The following is a 21,339-nucleotide window of genomic DNA, read 5'->3' as shown; positions in this document are numbered from 1 at the left end:
TTTCTGAGAAAGCAACATCAGGGTTACTCAGGTCATTTTGTGTGTAACGCCTGCTGACTCCTTACGAGAGAGGACAAGAAACCAATCTCGCTTTCCGCTGTTGCTCACGCTGGAAGTCCCTACCTCGCAAACTCATATTTGCATCTGATACAAGGTACGAGACAACATCACCTCCAAAACTGCTACCCAAAATTACAAAAGTTTGCTCTCCACCTGAGAGTTTGGACTCACCACATGAAGGAGTAAGCCACCAGACATCTCCATCATGGGAGGCAGAACAACAAAGTAACGGCCACCATTAGAATTGCCATAGCCCATCTTTTCTCACGGATCTCTCTAGACTAGCAGCAGTGGAATGTTAACAGTCTCTCTGTGGAGTTTCCTGGTATATATGTTGTCATTCACCATCAAAACCCAGCGGTTTAATGTCTGGAAGAAAAACACTGCATCACGCCTATACATTTAACATTAATGGTTTTCAGGTTTACCACTATGACCGTGTCGATGTTGGTGGCCAATGGCGAGGTCTTTATTTTCACATGAAATTAAATGGAGATCCATATTACATTGAAAATCGATGTTCGTATATCATTGCATTCATGTAACTATAGCATCTACAACTCGCGGGTTCAAACCTGGCCGAGGTCTATGGATTTTTAAGGGTGATAAAAATCCGTAGCACGACTTCCCTCGGAGGGGAAGTGGGGCCTATGGTCTCATGTCGTAGATTTACGGCATGTAAAAGAACCTTGCGGTCATGAACGAGATGTTTCGTAAGCAAAATTCAGCGGCCATTTCTCACTCAAGTCTCTCGTGATTCTCTACTAGATGTCTCTGGGAGTCAAATCGGGAATGAGTAGAAATTGTGCAGAGGCCGTGGGCTGGTCACTCACTACTCTTAGATGCACACTTCAAAGACAAAGAAACATCGCACATGGGAGGAAGTCAAGGCTCGGCTTTGCGCCATGGAATAAGTAAATCAGTACCATGTAGAACATCTGTTTACCATTTGGCATTCTAATATTAAAGCTATTTTAACACATTATGTCTCTGTTACTCTTCCCAGTTGTCACAGTCGGGGATTTTAATGCAAAACGCATTTGGTGTCTCATACCACACTGATGATAAGAGATACATTTGTTGCAGACAGCGTTATTAAAAACATTGTACTACACAAACATTTGTATTAACTAAGTGCAACCTCTTATGCTCTGGATGTAGCATTTTACAGCCAAAGATCATGCATGCTGATCGAATTGTCTGACCTCTCCAATCTTCACGGAAGTAACTGTTAAGGTTTACGTTGCAATATTCCGACTCGAAGACGACGCCTACGAACTGGACCATGAAAGAGGCCGAATGGGAAAGGTTCACTGGCTCTGTGGCATAGACGCCAGCGAGTATCCAACTACCGTCATTTCGTTGGTAGAATACTTCACAAGGACCATTCTGAGGTCATCCACCGTACCTCGCCGTGTTTTTACACCGTGATGGACAGACGAAAACCGCAACTGTTTATATTGACTCCTAGCTCGTCCGTTCCACGAACGAGTCTCGCCCAACTTACGTCTCCAACGATATTTTTCCTAAACAGTTCCATTTAAAAACGTTGAATAATATTTTCTGAAAAATCGGCAAGGGCTCGTGTCGTTATCTTTACGTTCCTATATAAATAGACCTTAATTCGACGTATCTTTCATGATGAAGCAATTGATTCTGCCGATTACGTAAACTGAATCCTAAAATCATTTAAATGCAGTAGAAATGAAACTGGTTTTAACTCTGATATTTAGGGCTCTGATTTATGATTGTACTCCACAAGGTTCCTAATTCTATGCGTATCCTGCATTGTTCAGGCAACTTCCGCAGCAAACATGACAAAACCAGCTGTCAGGGTGATGTGCCGGGGTCAGTACGTTCATGATAGGAGGTGTGGCCATTTGTTAACCACAGCGTCTCTCGTGGAACATCGTGATTAGATGGCGGTGCTTTCAAGAAGTCTAATTCTAGTGTCGTTGTTGTCCATTATGGCGTTATGTTCCTCATCAACAGGTAAGGCTTAGAATATTTATACTATGTACTATTACCACACTTTAATATACATAAACGCTGGGTTCGCGATCATGGGAAAATTTCTTATGGAAATAGTATATTGTCTGGATACAATTAATTTCTTTGACTCCGTCAAGGAACTAGACCGGAAGTGGACAAATATTCTTGTGTAGGATTTGAGGTCCTCACAGTTGCAAGTATGAAGACGACTGTCTTCTGGGCTGTAACGCTGTTAAGTCTGGTACACGTTCACATACATTATATAGATACTTGCTACCTCAATCAGCTCACTCGTCGCCCTGACGATGGAAGCAGAAAGTACCTTCGAAACATCCACAAATTTGTACCACACTTTTCGGCACTACAACCCAGAAGACAGCCATCTTCAAGAATTTTTATATTTGGGTCGATTGGGTGTGACGGTGGGTCTGAGCATTTCACGAGGAAAACTTGTTCAAGAATTGTGAACGTAGATAAAAATTGCGGATATTACAAAATGCACACAGAACATAACCTTGGTGTTAGCAACGGGAAACGGTGTTTTTAGATTGTATAATAGGCATACATACCGCGGATAGCATCTTAGGTTAGCTTCATTCCACAGCCTTCCCAATTCGATATTCATTAAAAATTCGACGCGATGTAGTCTCAAGCACTAACAGCTTCTTTAAGTAAATTATAAATAAATAAAAATTAAAACAAATAGATGACAGGAAATGGAGACACGACAATGCAAGGATAACAAAATTATCTCGTGAAATTCTTGCAAAAGGTTTAAAAACTTTACAGCGCAGAGATGAAAAAATGTCGCGATGCACGGCTTCTGCATTGGACTGCTTCCATATTAAACATAACCTAACCTCGGCACGTTTGCTTGTCACTGCTGACGTTCCACTTCTATTCTAACAGACCAGGAGACCTTGGACTCATATTTGTTGCATGAATATAATAACATAATTAAAGTTCCTGTATCCGGAAGCATTTACAAGTTCTTTTACGTCCTACAAGGGAATGCGTTATGTAAAAGAGAGCTCGAAAGTGTGATGCCTCTCCTCGATTGAGAACGTCACTTGAAACTTTTACGTTAACCAACAGAAACTTCTAGGAGCACTATTTTGTTGTTGTTGAGAAGCTGGTAGTCACTCGGCTGGACCCATCTCTGAACCAATTCAGTCCAAAATCACATTTATTTAAATCCAGTGTTCGTATCATCATCCAGCGTGTGTCTAGTTCTCTCAAGGGATATATTCTCATCAGGTTTTGCGTCCAGAATTTTCTACTTCTCATCTTTCCCATGTACTATATATGCCCCTTTCATTTCACCCTCATTGATTCATCATCCTTTTGGCGAAGATTAGAAATTGAAGGTCCTATTTATGTGTTCCATTCATTCTCTTGTTAATTCCTGTTTCTTAGTTTAAGACATTAATTTTTGCATCGTGTTCTCAAACCGTGATAATCGATGTTTTATCTTGGAATTTTAAAAGCAAACATTCTATATTATGAATTAAAAACCAGCAACGTTCCCCGAAAGCATTAAGAGACAAATATGAGCCTATGGGAGATTTTAACATGTGTTTGCACATAAACTGGAAATATTTTAATTATTACACAAAATGTATCGTTCTGTAGCAAGTACATTTTTCGCATTCTTTGTAACAACTGAATCAAATGAACGCATATAATCCACCTCGTCTCATTTGGGGGCTCTACTCCGCCTCGCCCCACACGTTAGGCACCGACCCACAAAATATATACTAAAATCCATGTATGTGAATTGTTCAGGGTTTCTTGTTCGGGTGCATTAATTAACACCTGATGCTGTTACATTCTACCTTTGCATTATTATCGTTCAGTGCCCTCTTAATTCTCACATCCGGTTGGTATTTTAATAGCCTATAGCCTACAGATGCACGGAAAGAGTACAGAAAATTCTTTATCCTTGGAACATTGACGCCAAATTAATATTTAAAAATGGTGGGCGTAAAATCTGTTTATAAAATGTTAATCGGAACAAACGACAGATGGTTACATCATGATGAACTCATAGATTGCATGTAAACGGAGTACAGTTTGTTATTTTTTAATTAGTTACGAAAACAGAGTTGATTATGATCTAACACATGTGGTGCAGTTCCTCTTTTGCCGTGGGTTTTCAGTGTATCTGTCAGTAACGGAAGTTACACAATGGCCTTCACTCAGATGAATCTGGAAACGGATACAACTAACCTGTTGAATGAATTGCTTTATCTAACATAGCTATTCAAATTTCAAATGGCAGATCCGCTACATGTGGCGCTTCACAGAACAAGAAATAAATATAAAGTTAGGTTAGGTTCCAATAACCTTCAGTAAGTAGGCCTACTAATAAGATAATTTTGCATTGTTTCTGACCTATATAAGTAGGCTAAACTTTATTTACAGAGGTCAGAAATGTAACCTTTGGTATGACATACCTTTGGAATCCGAATTTGTTTCATAAAGGAGACATCAGTGCCACATTCATTGAAGATCAGATAATTTGCAGCAGCTTCAGACTAAGAAAGTGTAGTGTAATCATCATAGATGGAGCTAACCGTGCCAGAAGAATATTCCATCAAATTTTGCATGATGTTGACAAAAGAGATACCTCAGAAATCACTGCACTCAGTCATGTCCCCAGTTTTACGGATAGGGACAACAATTAATTCTTTCCACTGTTGTGGTAGTACTTCCTGGTTCCAAATCGAGACTATCAGCTCGTGTATCTCTGAGTGCAGTGTCCTACAACCTGCATGGATCAGTTCCGCCGGAATTGATTCGATGCCTGGAGATTTGTAACCATTTAATTTCGCAATGGAAATTTCAACTTAATTAAGGCTCAGTTCCAGGATGAAGGGCTCTGCTGTATGCATTTCAGGCTCATTAAAGTGATCAGCTACGCAAACGTTTAGAAACTTACTAAAGTAATCTTTCCATCTGCCTACAGTGGCATGTGATTCTGCGAACAGATCTGCATTCTCATCCTTGATAATATGTGTCCTAGTTGTACCCCTTTTTAAATTCACTTATTGCCTCTATGGAACTCTCTGGTGTTTTTATTTTTGCTCCCCTATCTGACCTTTGAGGTACTCCCTCTTCTTATTCCTCAAAGTTCCGCTGGTTTCGCGCCTTACACTGACATATCTTTCCCTGTTTATTTTAGTGCGGGCTTGCGGCCATTGCAATCTAACCTCCGTCTTACCAAGATAAAGCATTCTTCATCAAACCTGTCCTCAGCTGAAATTTTCATGTTTTCCCATGTATTTTTCCAAGCCTTCCCTGTCCTCTGCATTCTCTTCAAAGTTTTCTAGGACTGCAAACCTATTCAACATTTTTACCAGATACTTTTACTCAGTATCTACATCGCCCAGTCTGTTGATGTTGAATTCCTCAATACTGTATATTTGCCCCGCCTGTTTTCTGACCGAGAATCCTGCCCTCAATTTGGCTATCACTGAATACAGTCAGTATCATTATTTTCCTTTATTATGTTTACTAAATCTGAAATTGCTGTATTTACTTGGTTTTAAGATGCTATCAATTGTAAGATGCTCTTTTAACTTTGGGTGGTAAATATCCTTGCACCAGCCCTGACTTTAGACTGTACATATTAATTTAATCCCGTCTACATGATACCTCTCTAGTGCCAACTAATTTCTTTAATTTAATAGCTGCTTTTAACAAAACTACATAGATGAACACGTTCCTTATTGTGATAGTTCTCTACGTTGTGGTCACTTTATGTCTTTAGACATTTTTTAGGTCTACAAATGCCGTGTAGCCGGAATAGCTTAGTCAGTAAAGTGACTAGGCTATAGGCTGGACGGCTGTGTTGTGATTCTTGGTAGGAGAAGGAATTTTTTGTTTGCCACTCATTTAGACTGACTTTGGACCCACATAACCTTTATTCAGTGTGTACCAGGGTTTCCTCGTGCAGAGGAAAATCTTCCAGAGCATGAAGTTGACTGCTGAGGGCAATCTAATTTTGAGGTTAGGAATATATTCAACTATTTATATATTGTAAGACTTGAGGTTCTCACAGCGGTGAGTATGAAGATTTCCGTCTTATGGGTTGTTGTGCTGTGTAGTCTGGTCGATGTTAACCAACGTTTCAGGGGTCATACTGCCTCCATCATCAGGGCGATGAGTATGAAGATTTCTATCTTCTGGGTTGTTGCGCTGTGTAGTCTGGTCGATGTTAACCAACGTTTCAGAGGTCATACTGCCTCCATCATCAGAGTATGAAGATTTCCGTCTTCTGGGTTGTTGCGCCGTGTAGTCTGGTCGATGTTAACCAACGTTTCAGAGGTCATACTGCCTCCGTCATCAGGGCGATGTGCCACATGTCATCAGGAAGTGGCAGTTATTTAAGCTCAAATAATCTATGTTTTTCAGTTGCTTTTGTGGAAGATGAAGAAGATCGTGACTTTGACGGAACCCCTTCATTAACTCATGAAAAATCAGATGACAGTTTGTGTGGAATTGGTTCCGTGTGCACACCCATTGGAAGCTGTGCACTGTTGCAAGATCTCATGGAACAAAGTTGTCTAATATCTGAAAAGTAAGAAACACTCATTTCCATGTGATTCTGTGGCTTATCTCTGGTGTCTGTTTTATGAGATATCTTGGCACCTCTGGCTTGACCTATATTTTCCCCTACTACTCAGATTCCCTGACTGGCCTCTCATAGTCTTCATAGAAGTCTTGTGATTTCCTGCTTTTCCGCACCTCACAGAGCATTAAATAGCTTTTAAGACTTTTTGTCTGTTGGAAGCCTTTGAGAGTAGTCTCCAAAAATTTTCTCATTAAATGTGCACTAATTATGTTGTACTTTATCTCAAAATTAAAGTTTGATGGTGGTAAGGGCACCAGTAGAAAGAGAGAAAGAGCATTATTCTTCTAATTTCAATATGGTTAGTGTTTTTAAATACATATCAGGTTTCTTGTATTCATAGGTTATGTAGCACGGTCATGTCGAGTCTCATTAATGAATATGTTAACTGTGCACAGTTCTGGCAAGAGCTTGTGTTGAGCTTTATTTTTTAGTGAAGTAATGCTGTAAAAAAGGAAGTTGTAAAGCTATAAATTGAGTTCTTCATTGAGTTTATCTCGCTGATTGGCTTATGGAGTGTGATTCTTGTTCAAGGGCAAGTTGTGTTAATACTGCACTAGTTATACATTTTGATATATAAGCTTTGAGCTTGGAGAAGCTAGAGGCAGATGTATTGCTAATCCTGTTAACACGAGCACACCCCCAGTTACAGTTTATTGGGCATCATTTACCAGTTAAGATACACCTTTCCTGAAGCCAAATTGTTCTGGGACCAACATGTTACTAGTATGCTGACTTACCCTATTGTACATAACTTTCTCAAATGCTTTAGAAAATGTAGTTCGTGGTGAAATTGCCCTGTAGTTTGTCACACTAGTTTTATTGTGTTTCTTGTACAGTTGTTTTACTGCTGAGATTTTAAGATGGTCTGGGACAGTGGTCCCCAACCTTTTTGTGCCTACGGGCACATTTGAGAGTTTATGAGATCGTGGCGGGCACCAACCAATTAACAAAGCCAAATTTTCTTTTCTCTGGACAAATAAGATATGGACACCAAATAATACGCAAAACAACACGACGTTTTATGATACAAGAAACCACGCAATCAAAAATACGTAGTTTTATAAGTACAATTATTATTACTCAAGTGGGAAGTTAGCGTGATGTTTGGCGCTGCATTTCATCGGGCAGTTTTTCAAATTTGGGAGTGTAGGATGATGTTTTTCGCAAACAATCGTCAAGATGGGCGTCAGTAAGTCGAGATCTGCGCTTTGATTTTACGATGTTTGTGGTTGAACGGCCTTCATTATTCAGTATAACCTCTTTCCATAACAACGTGGGCACCCAAAAAAATTCTTGGCGGGCGCCATGGCACCCGTGGGCACCGCATTGGGGACCACTGGTCTGGGAAAATGCCTGTGTCTGGTGAGCGATTAAAAATGTGGGCTAATAGGTGACTAATAAAAACTGAACAAAATTTCATCGTGACCTGATGTTTTTGATTTTGGGAAATGTATTATACTTTTTATCTCAGTTTCAGTCTTTGGAATAACTTTAATACCAGAACATTTAATTGGAAAAGCATCTCTTAAAAATTAAATAGGATCTTCTGTCACCACTTGATGTAAATTTAAGCTTTAATTATTTGTTAGAAAAAAATTATTGACATCATTAGCATCTGTTCCTGGATCCTTTACATTTCTATTGCTTGCAGGAAGAGATGGCATGTGTTCAGCTAAATGTATCTTTCCTGCCTCCCATTACATTATGCTTCTTATTGCATTTACTTTGCTTTAAGTCTGCTGTAATGATACTTTTTAGCCTATTTTATTACATTATTATGGATTATACAATACTTAATATAAAACGCTCGTGAGTTTCGGCATTACTTTTCCTACTATAGATTTTCGACTCCTCTTATGTTTGCAAGATATTTTTATTTCCTGGATAATCCCATCATTATTTATTCTGTCATACTTGCATTTGTGATTGTTTTAATATATCTGTTTTGTTAATCCAAATGACTGGACAACTAATGTTGGACTATCCAGGATACTTAGCAACACTGCAATCATTAATCTTTCTGTGTTTTTTGTAGATTGGGAGCACTGACTTGTGGTTACCGGGGAAATGAAGTTTTGGTATGCTGCCCCCAGGGAAGTTCTAACAATCCTTTTACGTACCATCATATAAGTTCTCAAGCATCTTCTTCATCACAGAAGAAGATAGCGTGTGGGCAGCCGTTATTCAACAATATAAAACAAGGTGGAAATGGTGGTCTAGGATCACATCCGTGGGTTGCACGCGTTGGATACATCAGTAAGCAAGTCATATGTTACCAATATATGTAATTGTATGCCATGTGTTTGTATTTTTAACAATAGTAAAATTAAAAGTTTTGAGAATCTGAGTGTGTATGTAGAAATTTTGAAGTTATTGATTCTGTATCTCTGCAAAAACTGCAATCAGATTCATATGTTAAACACAATGATTTTACAGTTTATATTTTATGCCAGTCTAATCATTCACTTGACATATCAACATGTCAAAACTCCTATCATACACCAAAATATACTAGTTTCTTTAAAAAAAATTAGTGTGACTCTTTTCGTCACAGATTATAATTTTGTAACTGCTAAAGTCAGGAACACGCTTTTTGATCATCCTGTAACTGCAAGGGCAGATGGGTTGTCGTTTAAAGGCACTTTCAATGGTTTCAAATCTTTAAATATTGTGTCAAAATTGTTTCTTCCAGTGCTCCTGAAAACAAATAGATTTTCTTGAGGTATCTCATTTGTTTTACAAAGAAATTTAAATCAGACCCGTTGGATAGGAGACTGGGTGGACCCCAGAGCCAGCCTGGACACAGAGGCTAGAGGAAAAATCCTCTGCCCCCGTCAGGGATCGAAGCCCAGTTATCCAGCCTGTAGCCAGTCACTATACTGACTGAGCTATCCCAGTTCACCTTTGACCATGATGAATTTCTTAATTTTGAATAGAAATAAAATATAATTATTATTACAATAACATGATACATTATGGTTATTTATTTTTCGCTGAAATACTGTTTTCGTATGTACCATTTTGATCAACCATCCTCCCCTTTCAAGGAATTAAAGAACAAGAACCAAGAAGTATCTAGTATGGCTTACTGTAGGAATAACTCCGTAAACAAAACTGCAAAATGCTTTACTCTGCGATGAAGTCATTGAAGAATAATTATATACTGTACAAATTACTTGAAATTACTTTCAGTCAGGATGATGCAGGAAGAAGTTTCACAACAATCATACAAACCAGAGTTAAGGTGAACGTCGTAGATGTCATGTAGTATATTGACTGCTGCAGTATGGTGGATGAGTTCTCCATTTACCCTTGAAGACAGAAATTGATGTGTTTGAGGTCACGTGATCATGAGGACCAGCCCACAGGGGCCTTAGCAGCACAAATGATCCAGCATTGTAGGAGATAAAAACATTTACTATCACCTAATAACATTTCATCCCCTTTTGTATTCTTGAAGACATTAGCTCCGTATTAAAGTATATCTGATCTTATGTTAAAAATTCTGCGTCTGGCAAAAATACCATGAAAAATGGTTACGAAAATGTATTGGTAAAAGGTATAGTACTTTAGTCTGAAACACATTCTGTTATACTGCAAGATCAGAATTCTGTATTTTTTCTGTTTTCCAGATGCGAAGACAGGTCGCATGACTTACCCTTGCTGTGGGTCCATTATCTCTGACAGAACTGTTCTGACAGCAGCACACTGTGCCCTTGCCAAAGCAGACAATTACCAGCTGTAAGAATTTGAATATACTATCATGTATATCAGGGTGCTGTACATATTTTATATACACGTAAACGACACAGTTATCATGCTGTGAAGTCAGTGCTTATTATTATTATTATTGAGTGTTCTGTCTGACGACAGGTCCATTGCTCTGCCCAAAAAGAGCTCGCCAGTTTTCCCTATTCTCAGCTTCTTGTTTTAATTCCTGAAACTTCATCTTCTTTCGTTGTTTAAGGTCGTCAGTTAGCTGTATCAGTCTTCTTCCCAGTCCTCGCTTTTATTCAATCGTAATTCGCTGTCACAAATTCTGAGGTTTCAGCAGCTTTAGCACAGTTTTGTATAGTACTACAATTTTAGGTGTATTTAAATCTTTTAAAAATATTAAATATTTGAGAAAATATTGGAGCATACGATGATTATTACAGTGTTGTGGGTTATTTGGAATATAAGATGGATTTATTACGCATGCTGCTGCAATTAATTATTTCCATGTTGTTTCTTGGGTCTACAACCCAGTTGTGGGTTTACGCCACCTCCTTTTCAGAGGTATCTTGGTCATGAAGTATGCGTTTATGAGTAGTGAGTGACCAGCCCACTGACTGCACAATTTCTACTCAATCCTGATTTGACTCCCAGAGCCATGAGTCACATTGCCCTGATGACGGAGGCAGCAAGGATCTCTGAAACGTTGGTAAACTTTCACCAGACTACACAGTGCAAGAACCCAGAAGACAGCCAGTCTAAAGCCAGATTTGTTTTCTTTCTTTGAACCCCACAAAATTGGTCAGGCTGTTGTACCAGGCCTTCTACATGTCATTGGTTGCCTTCAAGTATTGATGGTCATAATTATGGATGTCATGCAGCTGGTCCGTAAGGTCCACCATGTAATCAGTCATAAACTGCTCTTTATTGCGGGAAGCCCTGTGCAATAGGTCACGGGGCAAATGTAGCTCTCTCCCGAACACCTTGCTGGCAGGCGTCATGCCTGTGGTTTTGTAGATTGATGCTGAGGAAGATCAGTAGCCTCTTAGTCCAGACTCTGCGGTGCATCAAAATTACTTTCCTCAGGTGCTCTTCTACCATCTTTACATATCATTCAACCATGACTTCCGACTATGTGAAGAAGGGTGAGCTGTGTCTTCCTTATCCCCAGGAGCTGCAACACCTCTTGCAGGAGTCGAGAATCAAAGTTCTGGCCCTGGTTGCTTTGCCTCTCTCTCAGGACTTTGAAGTGGCCAGAAAAAGTTGGTTGCCTAGTCATCCACCATGGTTGATGTCTCTTGATTATGGATGGTGTATACCTCCAGCCACCTGGTGAACCAGTCCATGGCAATCAGGGTATATCAATTTCCTCTCTTGTATTCCTGGAAGGGTCCCGTGATATCTGTGACAGTGCTGTTGAATGGTGTCCTGACTTTATATTGTTGATTCCAATATGTCTTCTCAAATGTCGTTGATGGAATTCTGCAAGTACTTCCTTCACCTTGCTATAGGATGGACGGAAGGATTGTCTTGGTTTTTCAGTTGGCTGACTCTCTGGCATTCCAGCACTCCATCTCTCACTACTGGGAAGTTCCATTAGGCCCAGTAGCTTTTATAGATGAGACTTCCTAATTTTTCACTTGTCTCCACTATAATAAAACTCATCACACTATCTCTTGAATATGTTCTGTTCTGTTTCATTTGAAACGCTTTTATTTACAATAATATCATACAGGTCAATAACAAATCAAAATGAGACTCATGAGGAAGTTAGGAGGAGACTAAATTCCGGAAATGGTCGCTACTTCTCAGTTCAAAATATTTTGTCTTCCCGTCTGATTTCTAAGAACCTGAAGATTAAAATATACAAAACAATAATTCTGCCTGTTGTTTTGTATGGGTGCGAAACATGGTCTCTCACTCAGAGGGAGGACCATAGATTGCAGGTGTTTGAGAATCGGGTGTTGAGGAGGATATTTGGGCCTAAGAGGGAAGACGATGGCACAATGATGAGCTTAAAAATCTGTACTCCTCCCCCAATATTGTCAGGGTGATTAAGTCGAGGAGAATGAGATGGGCTGGGCATGTAGCGCGCATGGATGGGACAAGAGGTGTGCACCGGGTACTGGTTGGTAAGCCTGAGAGGAAGAGACCGCTGGGGAGACGTAGTCATAGACGGGAGGATAATCTCAGGCGGGATCTATGGGAGATAGGAGTTGAAGGAGACTGGATTTTGTTGGCCCAGGACAGGAGCCGGTGGAGGGCTTTGGTTAGTTCGGTGAGGAACCTTTGGGTTTGGTAAGCCATCTAGTTAGTTAGTTAGTTAGTTAATATCATGCAGGTTTGTGTTTCAAGGTATTGGTAGCCATTTAGATGTAGCAGACTGGTTTCATTAGTGTTACTGTACCAGATTTAGACATGCAGGAGGGTGAGTGATAGTTTGTTGTCCCAAGAAAGGTAGAGCTACAGGAGTGTAATGTTGTGAATTATTGATTTGAATTATACCATCTGAGGTCCAACATAACTTGCATCTGCAGTGTGTACTTGTGGAATTGCAAACACAAAGCACAGACCCACGATTGTAAGTGTGTGTCTTGCAGTAATTAAGCACCTTAAAACCTAAGTCTCTGGCTTGTGTTCTTGGTCTTCCATTCTTGAAACTGTAGCAGAATGTTACTCAAATGGAACAACCACCTGAAACACTTTATTTTCATGGAATATGGTTTCAATATCAAGGACTGGCTGATACTGATTTGTTTAACCCACACCAGTCCTTGCTGTAGTGTAAGTAACAAACTCCAACCATCTTGTTTGAGTTGCATGTAATTTGTAAAATATTTGTTATTTTAATGACGAGCTTAAAAATCTGTACTGCTCCCCCAGTATTGTGAGGGTGATTAAGTCGAGAAGAGTGAGATGGGCGGGACATGTAGCGCGCATGGATGGGACAAGAGGTGTGCACCGGGTACTGGTTGGGAAACCTGAAGGGAAGAGACCGCTGGGGAGACCTAGACGTAGATGGGAGGATAATCTCAGGCGGGATCTATGGGAGATAGGAGTTGAAGGAAACTGGATTTTGTTGGCCCAGGACAGGGTCCGGTGGAGGGCTTTGGTTAATTCGGTGATGAACCTTCGGGTTCGGTAAGCCATCTAGTTAGTTAGTTAGTTAGTTAGTTTGTTATTATATTTTTAATTTGAAATATACAGTAAGACCAGAAATATAATTAAGAGATTGAAATTGGATTGATTACGTGAATCTTCAAAATAGTATGTTGCACTGTACCTATAATTTTAAACAATAATTGCACGTACCATGATACGAAAAAATTTACAGCTCATCTGCAGACTAATGAGGTGGAGGGGGGGGTGTTCTTGTGACAGGGCTTCAGTACGAGTTGGCGAGTATGAAGGAAAGGGAGATCCTGACTGTACTAAAAGTTTTTGTGCCCATCCTGTTCAAGACATTGCTGTCAGTCATGTGATTGTCCACCCAGGATTTGAACGCAAGATCTTCAAACATGATGTGGCTTTGTTGATACTTAACATACCCATGAATTTCTCAGGTAAGCAGAAATTACATGAAAAATTGCCTCCATGGTCAGTTGTGGAATTTCTTTCTTGTTGCTCCTTAATATTTTTTCTTTCAATAACTGGACAAGTATTATGGAAGAAAACATGTTGTTAGCTGTTTCTTTCAGATATATTTTAATATTATCCTCCCATCTCTGCCTAGGTTTTCTGGGTAGTCTCATCCCTCTGGGCTTTCTTTTCAAAATATATGCATTACTCATCTTCCTCATGTGTGCTACATGCTCTGCCATACTCTCCTAGATGAACCAAATAAGCCGTAATTATTTCATATGTAAAGAAATTTAACCCTGAAACGTTCGAAGCACGTTATATTGGTACGAACTTCAAGTATTCATATTGCCCGGTTCAGTTTTCAACATCTCCCGCTTAAAGCGCTGGTAGTTTGAGAGTAAGATGGATGTTATCAGCTGTTGGCTTGCAACGTATGTGTTGTGTGGTGAATGGTGGTTTCAGAGTCCGCTGTGCAACGTGGATTTGAACGAGAATGTGAAAAACAACCTCCCTTGCTTGAATCAGTGTATCATGCCATCCACGTTTCGTTGCGGTCTGATGCGTTATGCCACTTACATTTTTGGCTACACGAAACCAGCAGTTTTGTGTTATTTTGAGGTTAATATTTTCATACCCAACTTATGCCTTGCTGGTCTAACATTTCTGAAATGACATGAAGTTTTAATTTTCAGAAGAACTTGTTTCAGATTCTGCAATATATATGTTGTTATAAAAAAGTTAATCATAAAGATAAATGTAATCTAAAATTCTCATTGATGAAATTAAATTTTGTTTGTAACATTTTTCAATCCTCTTAGTGTGTAACGAGTTAATCATAAAAAGATCATTAATGTTTTCCAGTAATTCCAAATGTTCCAACAGAATGAAATAACGAAAGATCCTTTTTAGAACTTCAACATAGAGATAGAAGTCTCTAAGTCGGAGAATTGACCCTTGAATCAGAGTGTATATGTGTGCACACACTTTCTTAATTTTTTTAGTTGCATCAGTATGTTTGTCTATAAATTGTGTATGGTAATTTCTTTAACAGTGGCTGCTTTGCCTATCTGCCTCCTAGAAAACTCCAATGTTCCTTTGGTTGGCCGTAGGGCTTCACTTGTGGGATGGGGTAAGACCCCAGGGCAAACAGGTATGGATGTTTTTCTTTGCCAGTTAAGACTAGAAGGACAACATCCGTTTCTTAATTACAGTCCTGCATTAATTTGAGTTGTTATAGAAACACCATCTTGATTATGTTTCACATCAACTCTGTAAGCACACTATAGTCTAAATTTTTAATCTGTTTATGTTCTGAGTGATAAAACAGACTGAAGTGAGTTTTCTGTTTCCAGCATAAAATTCATAAATATACAGGGAAATACTATATCTTTACATGTATCAGGAGAAAGAAGAATAGTTGACCCTGCCGGGATTCATTCAGGTTATCTTCAGATACTTGGACATCATCCATTGCTGGAAACTTCTTTATACCAAAGACAAATTGGTACTTTGGGTTATTGGGACACATTACTTTAAAAATAGGTTAGGTTAGGTTAGGTTAATGTCTGGATAAATGACATACTCGAAAGTTATTATATTTTATTTCAATAAATGACAAATTATTATATTTTATTTGGATATGCATGAGATGTTAATTGTTGTTACAACCTGTCTCCAGAGGCCAGAATTCACTTACAGATTTTAGAATCGTTTTAAAAATATCGCCGTAATCATTTTGGCCTCCGGGGTCAGGTTGTAACAACAATTAACATCTCATGCATATCCAAATAAAATGTAATAATTTGTCATTTATTGAAATAAAATATTCAAGTATATGTCATTGATCCACACGCATTAACCTAACCTAACCTATTTTTAAAGCGATGTGTCCTGATAACCCACAAGTACCGACAAATTATATAAGAATTTACTACACGGAAATATGTGTCCCAGTTCACAAATGACTGCAAGATGATCCATGTTACGGATAGTCACTAACCGACATCTTGACATTTAACACGTAGAAACAGAGTTTGGCATTTTGTTAAGTGTTATTTAGGTGCAGCTGTGAAGAGAACTTTGAAGCTAATTTCCCTCAAAACCTTCTGAAATGCAGTTAGTGACTTCTTACATGACGCCAATGAAGCTTCATCCTTTAGAACAGTGGTATTCAAAATGGGGTACGTGTACCCCCAGGGGTATGCGAAGACATCTTAGGGGGTACGTGAAATTTAAAAAAAAATATTATTTTATGATAAACACTTAATAATCAGTAATGTAATTTATTTAATTTATTTTAGATGTAGATTATATATTATGTATAACTTGAATTATACACCAATAACTTTGGGGGTACAAAGTTGAAGAGAAATTATATCTGGGGGTACGCGAAGACATCTTAAGGGGTACGTGAAATTTAAAAAAAAATATTATTTTATGATAAACACTTAATAATCAGTAATGTAATTTATTTAATTTATTTTAGATGTAGATTATATACTATGTATAACTTGAATTATACACCAACAAATTTGGGGGTACAAAGTTGAATAGAAATTATATCTGGGGGTACGCGAAGACATCTTGGGGGGTACGTGAAATTTAAAAAATATATTATTTTATGATAAACACTGAATAATCAGTAATGTAATTTATTTAATTTATTTTAGATGTAGATTATATACTACGTATAACTTGAATTATACACCAACAACTTTGGGGGGTACAAAGTTGAAGAGAAATTATATCTGGGGGGTACGCGAACAAAAAGGGTTGAATACCACTGGTTTAGAAAATGTGCTGTTTGAATGGAATTACAGAGAAACGAAAATTTGCCATCACAAGGTGTCCACTGTAACAGTGCAAAGCGTCTGCTTTTGACAGATTCAAAATTATATTTATACTTCCTGAACATGAATACTTATTGATGTATATTGCAAAACAATGTTATGCTAGGTTCAAGATGGACACAATTGAATAATGTAAACTGATCAATAATTATCACTGTGTTTGCAAATAAACCCCATTACAGATGTTTTTTGTTAGTCTGTCATCAGTCTTTTGACTGGTAGATAACACATCAATAAAGAATGCAGAGGTGAAATGTTTTAACGATTTAGGATCATACCAGCTAGATCATCCCAGAGAGTTGTAGAACTAAACCAATCACTTTGAACCCAGTCAGATGATGAGTGGCTATATGTTGCTTCTCGACCAAACGTACTTACTGGCCTTCGTTCAAAGGTCAAGGAGCAAAAGTCCTCATTAAAACGTAGATGACTACTTTGACCAATATTGTTGTGTCTAGAATACAATTGCTGTGAACCGGATGGAAAGAACCTCAACCTTAACGATATTGATTTGGATTTAATCTTTGAAAAACATACTAAATGATCTCGAAGACTTATGGACAGCCACTAGGTAGATGAAGCCGAGAGGCTCGTATCTGAACAAGAATGGAAGGTAAAATATTCAAACATAGATTATTGTCTGTCCTGAGTCAGATTGACGCTGCTGTTCAGTGGACTCTATACATTTTTAAAGATGTGCTAATAACAGAAAGGATTCTATATAAAATTTAATACAGTATGTACCAACTTTTTTAAAAATTGATTCCAACAGATGGTAATAACATTATAATGTCATTAACTTCATTATTAATTCCTTTCTTTATGAGCGTTTTAACCTTTACAAAGTAAAGTAAAGTAAAGTTTGTCCCGCTATACGCCATGTAGGCGTTTGGGGTGAGTGGAGGTATAGCTCCTCTCTTCCTTGACCTCGGCACTAGATGGGGGTGAGTGGTCAGCATCACGCCCCGGCCGGCTTTACCCCCGGGAAAGGACCCCGGTACCCATTGTAGAGGAGGCTGGGTGGGCCCCAGAGCCGGTCTGGACGCAGAGTCTAGAGGAAAAATCCTCTGCCCCCGTCGGAGATCGAACCCCGGTCGTCCAGCCTGTAGCTAGTCACTATACTGACTGAGCTATCCCGGCTCACTTTAACCTTTACAACAGATTTTCTAAATTAATTTTTAATTTACATTTAAACTGGATAGATCCCGGTTAATCTGCGTCCCGACAATCGGGAGTCTACTGTATGTGTAGCCAGTAGGTAAACAAGGAAGGGGAGACATCGCATACATACGTTTAAAATTAAAATTTTGATGGTGAGCTAACTCCTCAGACCAGAATCCTAGTAAGAAATCTCTTGGTTTTTACAAAACATGGAAGTTCATTACTGTGTTTGCAGTGGCCCACCACTGACCCCAGCCCTGACCTGTGTATTATGCTAATTATTTTTCTTAAATTAATATACTGTTTAAAACTTCTAAATGGATTTTCAAGACTCGCAACTGTAATTTTTGTAGCGACGCCAAGCCGCGAGCAGTTATTGGAATTACCAATTGTACCACTTGATCAGTGCAACAAGATTTACAGTCAAGTGATACCCGTTACTCAGAACCAGATGTGCGTGGGCGGTGAAGCTCGGAAAGACGCGTGCTCTGGTTTCGGAGGAGCACCGCTCATTCTGCTTGATCACTACTCTCGGAGCAGATATTATCAGGTATGAGGAATACTGTGTGTACTTGAAGAAAGCACATTACGAAGCTCTGCCTTTGAATTAATTTGTGACACTTGACTGTGTGCTTTAATGTCAGGTCTTAACGTTTGTAATTTTGAACTTCCATAAATAGTTCTAGAGTCTTAATTTTTTTGTCGTGTGCGTGCGTGCGTGCATGATTGCTTGCAAAAAGAAAGGGGGCATGTGGAAGAGGAGAGAAAGAGAGAGAGTGAGTGTGTGTAGTGAAGACATACTCATGAATCTATATTGGATTAAAGCAAGAATGTAGGTGACTTACAGTTTCTTGTACTGCGAGGGACAGAGCTCAGTGGTTGCAGTGTTGCCATATATTCTGGTTGAGCTTGACTGTATGCACAAAAACGTAACATCAAATCCCTGAAAAAAGTCTCACCCGGCTGATTGGGAAAAAGTTCTGTCATTTTAAAATTTACTGTACTTAAACACAATGCTCGATGCCACAAGAATGTAATAATCTCAGTTTTATCTTATTGATGTTCCTAAAGTACACTTAATAAATTTAAATAATAGAAATGGAGTCTCTGAAAACACTTTTATTACTTCAGTGAAGTCCCTGATACTTATAACATGTGTAATCTTGCAACTGTGCTTAATGACTTTGAGCTCCCTGCAGCGCAAGTGTGAAATCGCGTGTTGCGGTCTGATAGCAGAAAGGCTCACTACTCCTTTGCCAGGGATTCACCTCTTAATACAGAGATTTTTAATTCCGTTACAAGTAGAGGATTCGTAACCTCAGTTGCGGTCTGATATAAAAATTCATGACTGCACAGTAAGGTGTCATGGAAACTCTTACGTTAGATTTAATGCAGTAGCTAATAAACAAATGGAAGTGACTGGTGGCAAAACAGGTAGAATCATTTAAAAGTGTACACACATGCAGAAAACTAGAGATGTTTCGTCCGATATTCTGTTCTGTTTTAGGTGGGCATTGCATCATTTGGTTCAAACAAATGTGGAACTCAAGGAGTACCTAGTGTGTACTCCAGCGTGCATCGCTATGCTGAGTGGATACGCAACAACATGGTATAGGCGTCGTATACAGTAGGGGTTTAATGGTTTCACTGAATCATCTATTTAAGACTTTCAGTAATTAACTAACTCCCTCCCTGGTAGCAATACCTGCAGGTCCAACCCCGACAACTACAAAGCCCGCCACCGGCCACGGTCCTAAGCTGACTCCATCCGTATACCATCCTCGCAGCCTACCTCCTTAAGATCATCTTGATATTATCCTCCCATCTCCTTCTTTGTCTGCCCAGTAGTAGTTTTCCAGAGGATTCCCCATCAAAATTCTGCATGCAACCCCATGTACAACCTGTCGGAGCCTCCTGGATATTTACTATCCTCACTGTGCTAGGTGACCCGTACAATTCACGCAGCTCCTCGTTATGTAATATTCTGAATTCCCCGCTTATTTCATCCTTCGAATGTCCAAATATTAAATAAAAATATTTGTATTTCTGTGTGTGGCTATAAATTGTCACGGAGTGCAACATGAAGAAGATGTGATAAAGCTTCAGTTCTTGTACAGAAACCTAAGATTGAGAACATTTTTACTAAAATTAAGTACTTACAGCATTTTTCCCCCATTAAAACATCCTCATCGTGATTATGTAAGATTGAAGTCAGATATGCGCAAAATATGAAGCTTTATCATGGTGAACATAAAACACGCTTATTCACATGTAAAATTAAATTTACTGTTTAATTCATGTAAATCCTGAGTAATATTTTCCTGCTTGTCTCGTTTAGTAAGGAAAACGCAGCTTATTGGTAGTTTCCAACTTCTGCTTCATTTTACGTATAATTTCTTTTCACTAATTAACAATTAATTTAGTTCCATCTTTAATAGGTATCGCAAGTGTAACTTCTGGAGATAATTGGTTGTCGTAGATGCATATTAAAATTTCTGTGTCGAGATTGCTAGATATGGTCATACTTCCGTAAGTTGTAAATCTTAGCCTGCCCCTCATTCTTACTAAACCTGCGTCACCGCATCATCGTCATCGTTGCTTCCAATAAGCATGATTTGAGGCAGTATCCAAGAGTTCCACATATTGGTTACTCTCGTACCTTATTGAAAGGATCTACAATATTCTGATAGGTTTATTAAATCTAGAATCCATTCATGCTGTCTGCCCCAAGTAATTGCCTACAAATATATATTTTAATACAAAAGAAATAACAGTTATTAAATATAAAAAAAAAGTAAAGCTGTCCTGCTATACGCCACGTAGGCGCTTGGGGGAGAGAATACATAGCTCCTGCTCATTCTTAACTTCGGCACTAGATGGGGGTGAGTGGTCAACATCACACCCCAGTTGTGTTTTACTTCTGGGAAAGGACCCCGGTACCCATTGTAGTGGAGGCTGGGTGGGCCCCAGAGCCGGTCTGGACGCAGAGTCTAGAGGAAAAATCCTCTGTCCCCCCGTTGGTGATCAAACCCTGGTCGTCCAGTCTAGAGTTAGTCACTATACTGACTGAGCTACGCCGGCTCCATAACAATTCCATCAGTGTCAGTTCTGCAAAGCACAAATTCTTACATGGACATAATTATTTGAAATGCTGAAACTGCGTTCCAAAAGGCAAGGATCACTGAATTTACTGGTAACATGTAATAATTGCGTTGAATTCTGAAGGTCTCTGACGATAGTGTGTTATAATCTGTAAAGTGAGATCTGAGGGGCTAACACCTAGGGTTTGTGCCCCTCTTTCTTTTTAACTGAAGAGGGGAGGAGATGAAGATACAGCTTCATAAA

At 39.0% G+C, this 21,339-nt stretch overlaps 1 protein-coding gene across 9 annotated transcripts; it reads left to right on the top strand.

Moving 5' to 3' along the window:
- Positions 1–14: 14 nt before the first annotated feature.
- On the top strand, positions 15–20,506 carry LOC110829641 (CLIP domain-containing serine protease B4). Of its 9 annotated transcripts, XM_087357236.1 has the most exons (9): positions 15–154; positions 1,857–2,052; positions 6,469–6,634; positions 8,724–8,944; positions 10,321–10,429; positions 13,784–13,965; positions 15,036–15,134; positions 18,348–18,544; positions 19,502–20,506. In XM_087357236.1, the coding sequence occupies exons 2-9, from the start codon at positions 1,980–1,982 to the stop codon at positions 19,607–19,609; spliced, it is 1,155 nt and encodes a 384-aa protein (XP_087213362.1). In that variant the 5' UTR covers positions 15–154; positions 1,857–1,979; the 3' UTR covers positions 19,610–20,506. The 9 variants fall into 9 exon arrangements, with proteins under 9 accessions (XP_087213362.1, XP_087213370.1, XP_087213363.1 ...); XM_087357244.1 differs by lacking the exon at positions 6,469–6,634; XM_087357237.1 differs by lacking the exons at positions 15–154; positions 1,857–2,052 and adding an exon at positions 3,856–3,931.
- The last annotated feature ends 833 nt before the right edge of the window (positions 20,507–21,339 follow it).

Source organism: Zootermopsis nevadensis, unplaced genomic scaffold (assembly GCF_977971745.1).
Source record: "Zootermopsis nevadensis isolate Lab colony 2312 unplaced genomic scaffold, Znev_1.0 Znev_ptg000028l, whole genome shotgun sequence".
Taxonomy (NCBI): Eukaryota; Metazoa; Arthropoda; class Insecta; order Blattodea; family Termopsidae; genus Zootermopsis; species Zootermopsis nevadensis.
This window is presented reverse-complemented; position numbering and strand designations above follow the sequence as displayed.

Excerpts from the sequence above, each read along its gene's own strand:
- LOC110829641 (XM_087357236.1), top strand. The coding sequence starts at position 1,980 with ATGGCGGTGCTTTCAAGAAGTCTAATTCTAGTGTCGTTGTTGTCCATT. Across the intron at positions 8,945-10,320 it reads TGCACGCGTTGGATACATCA|ATGCGAAGACAGGTCGCATG; the intron begins GTAAGCAAGTCA and ends TCTGTTTTCCAG. Across the intron at positions 13,966-15,035 it reads CATACCCATGAATTTCTCAG|TGGCTGCTTTGCCTATCTGC; the intron begins GTAAGCAGAAAT and ends TTTCTTTAACAG.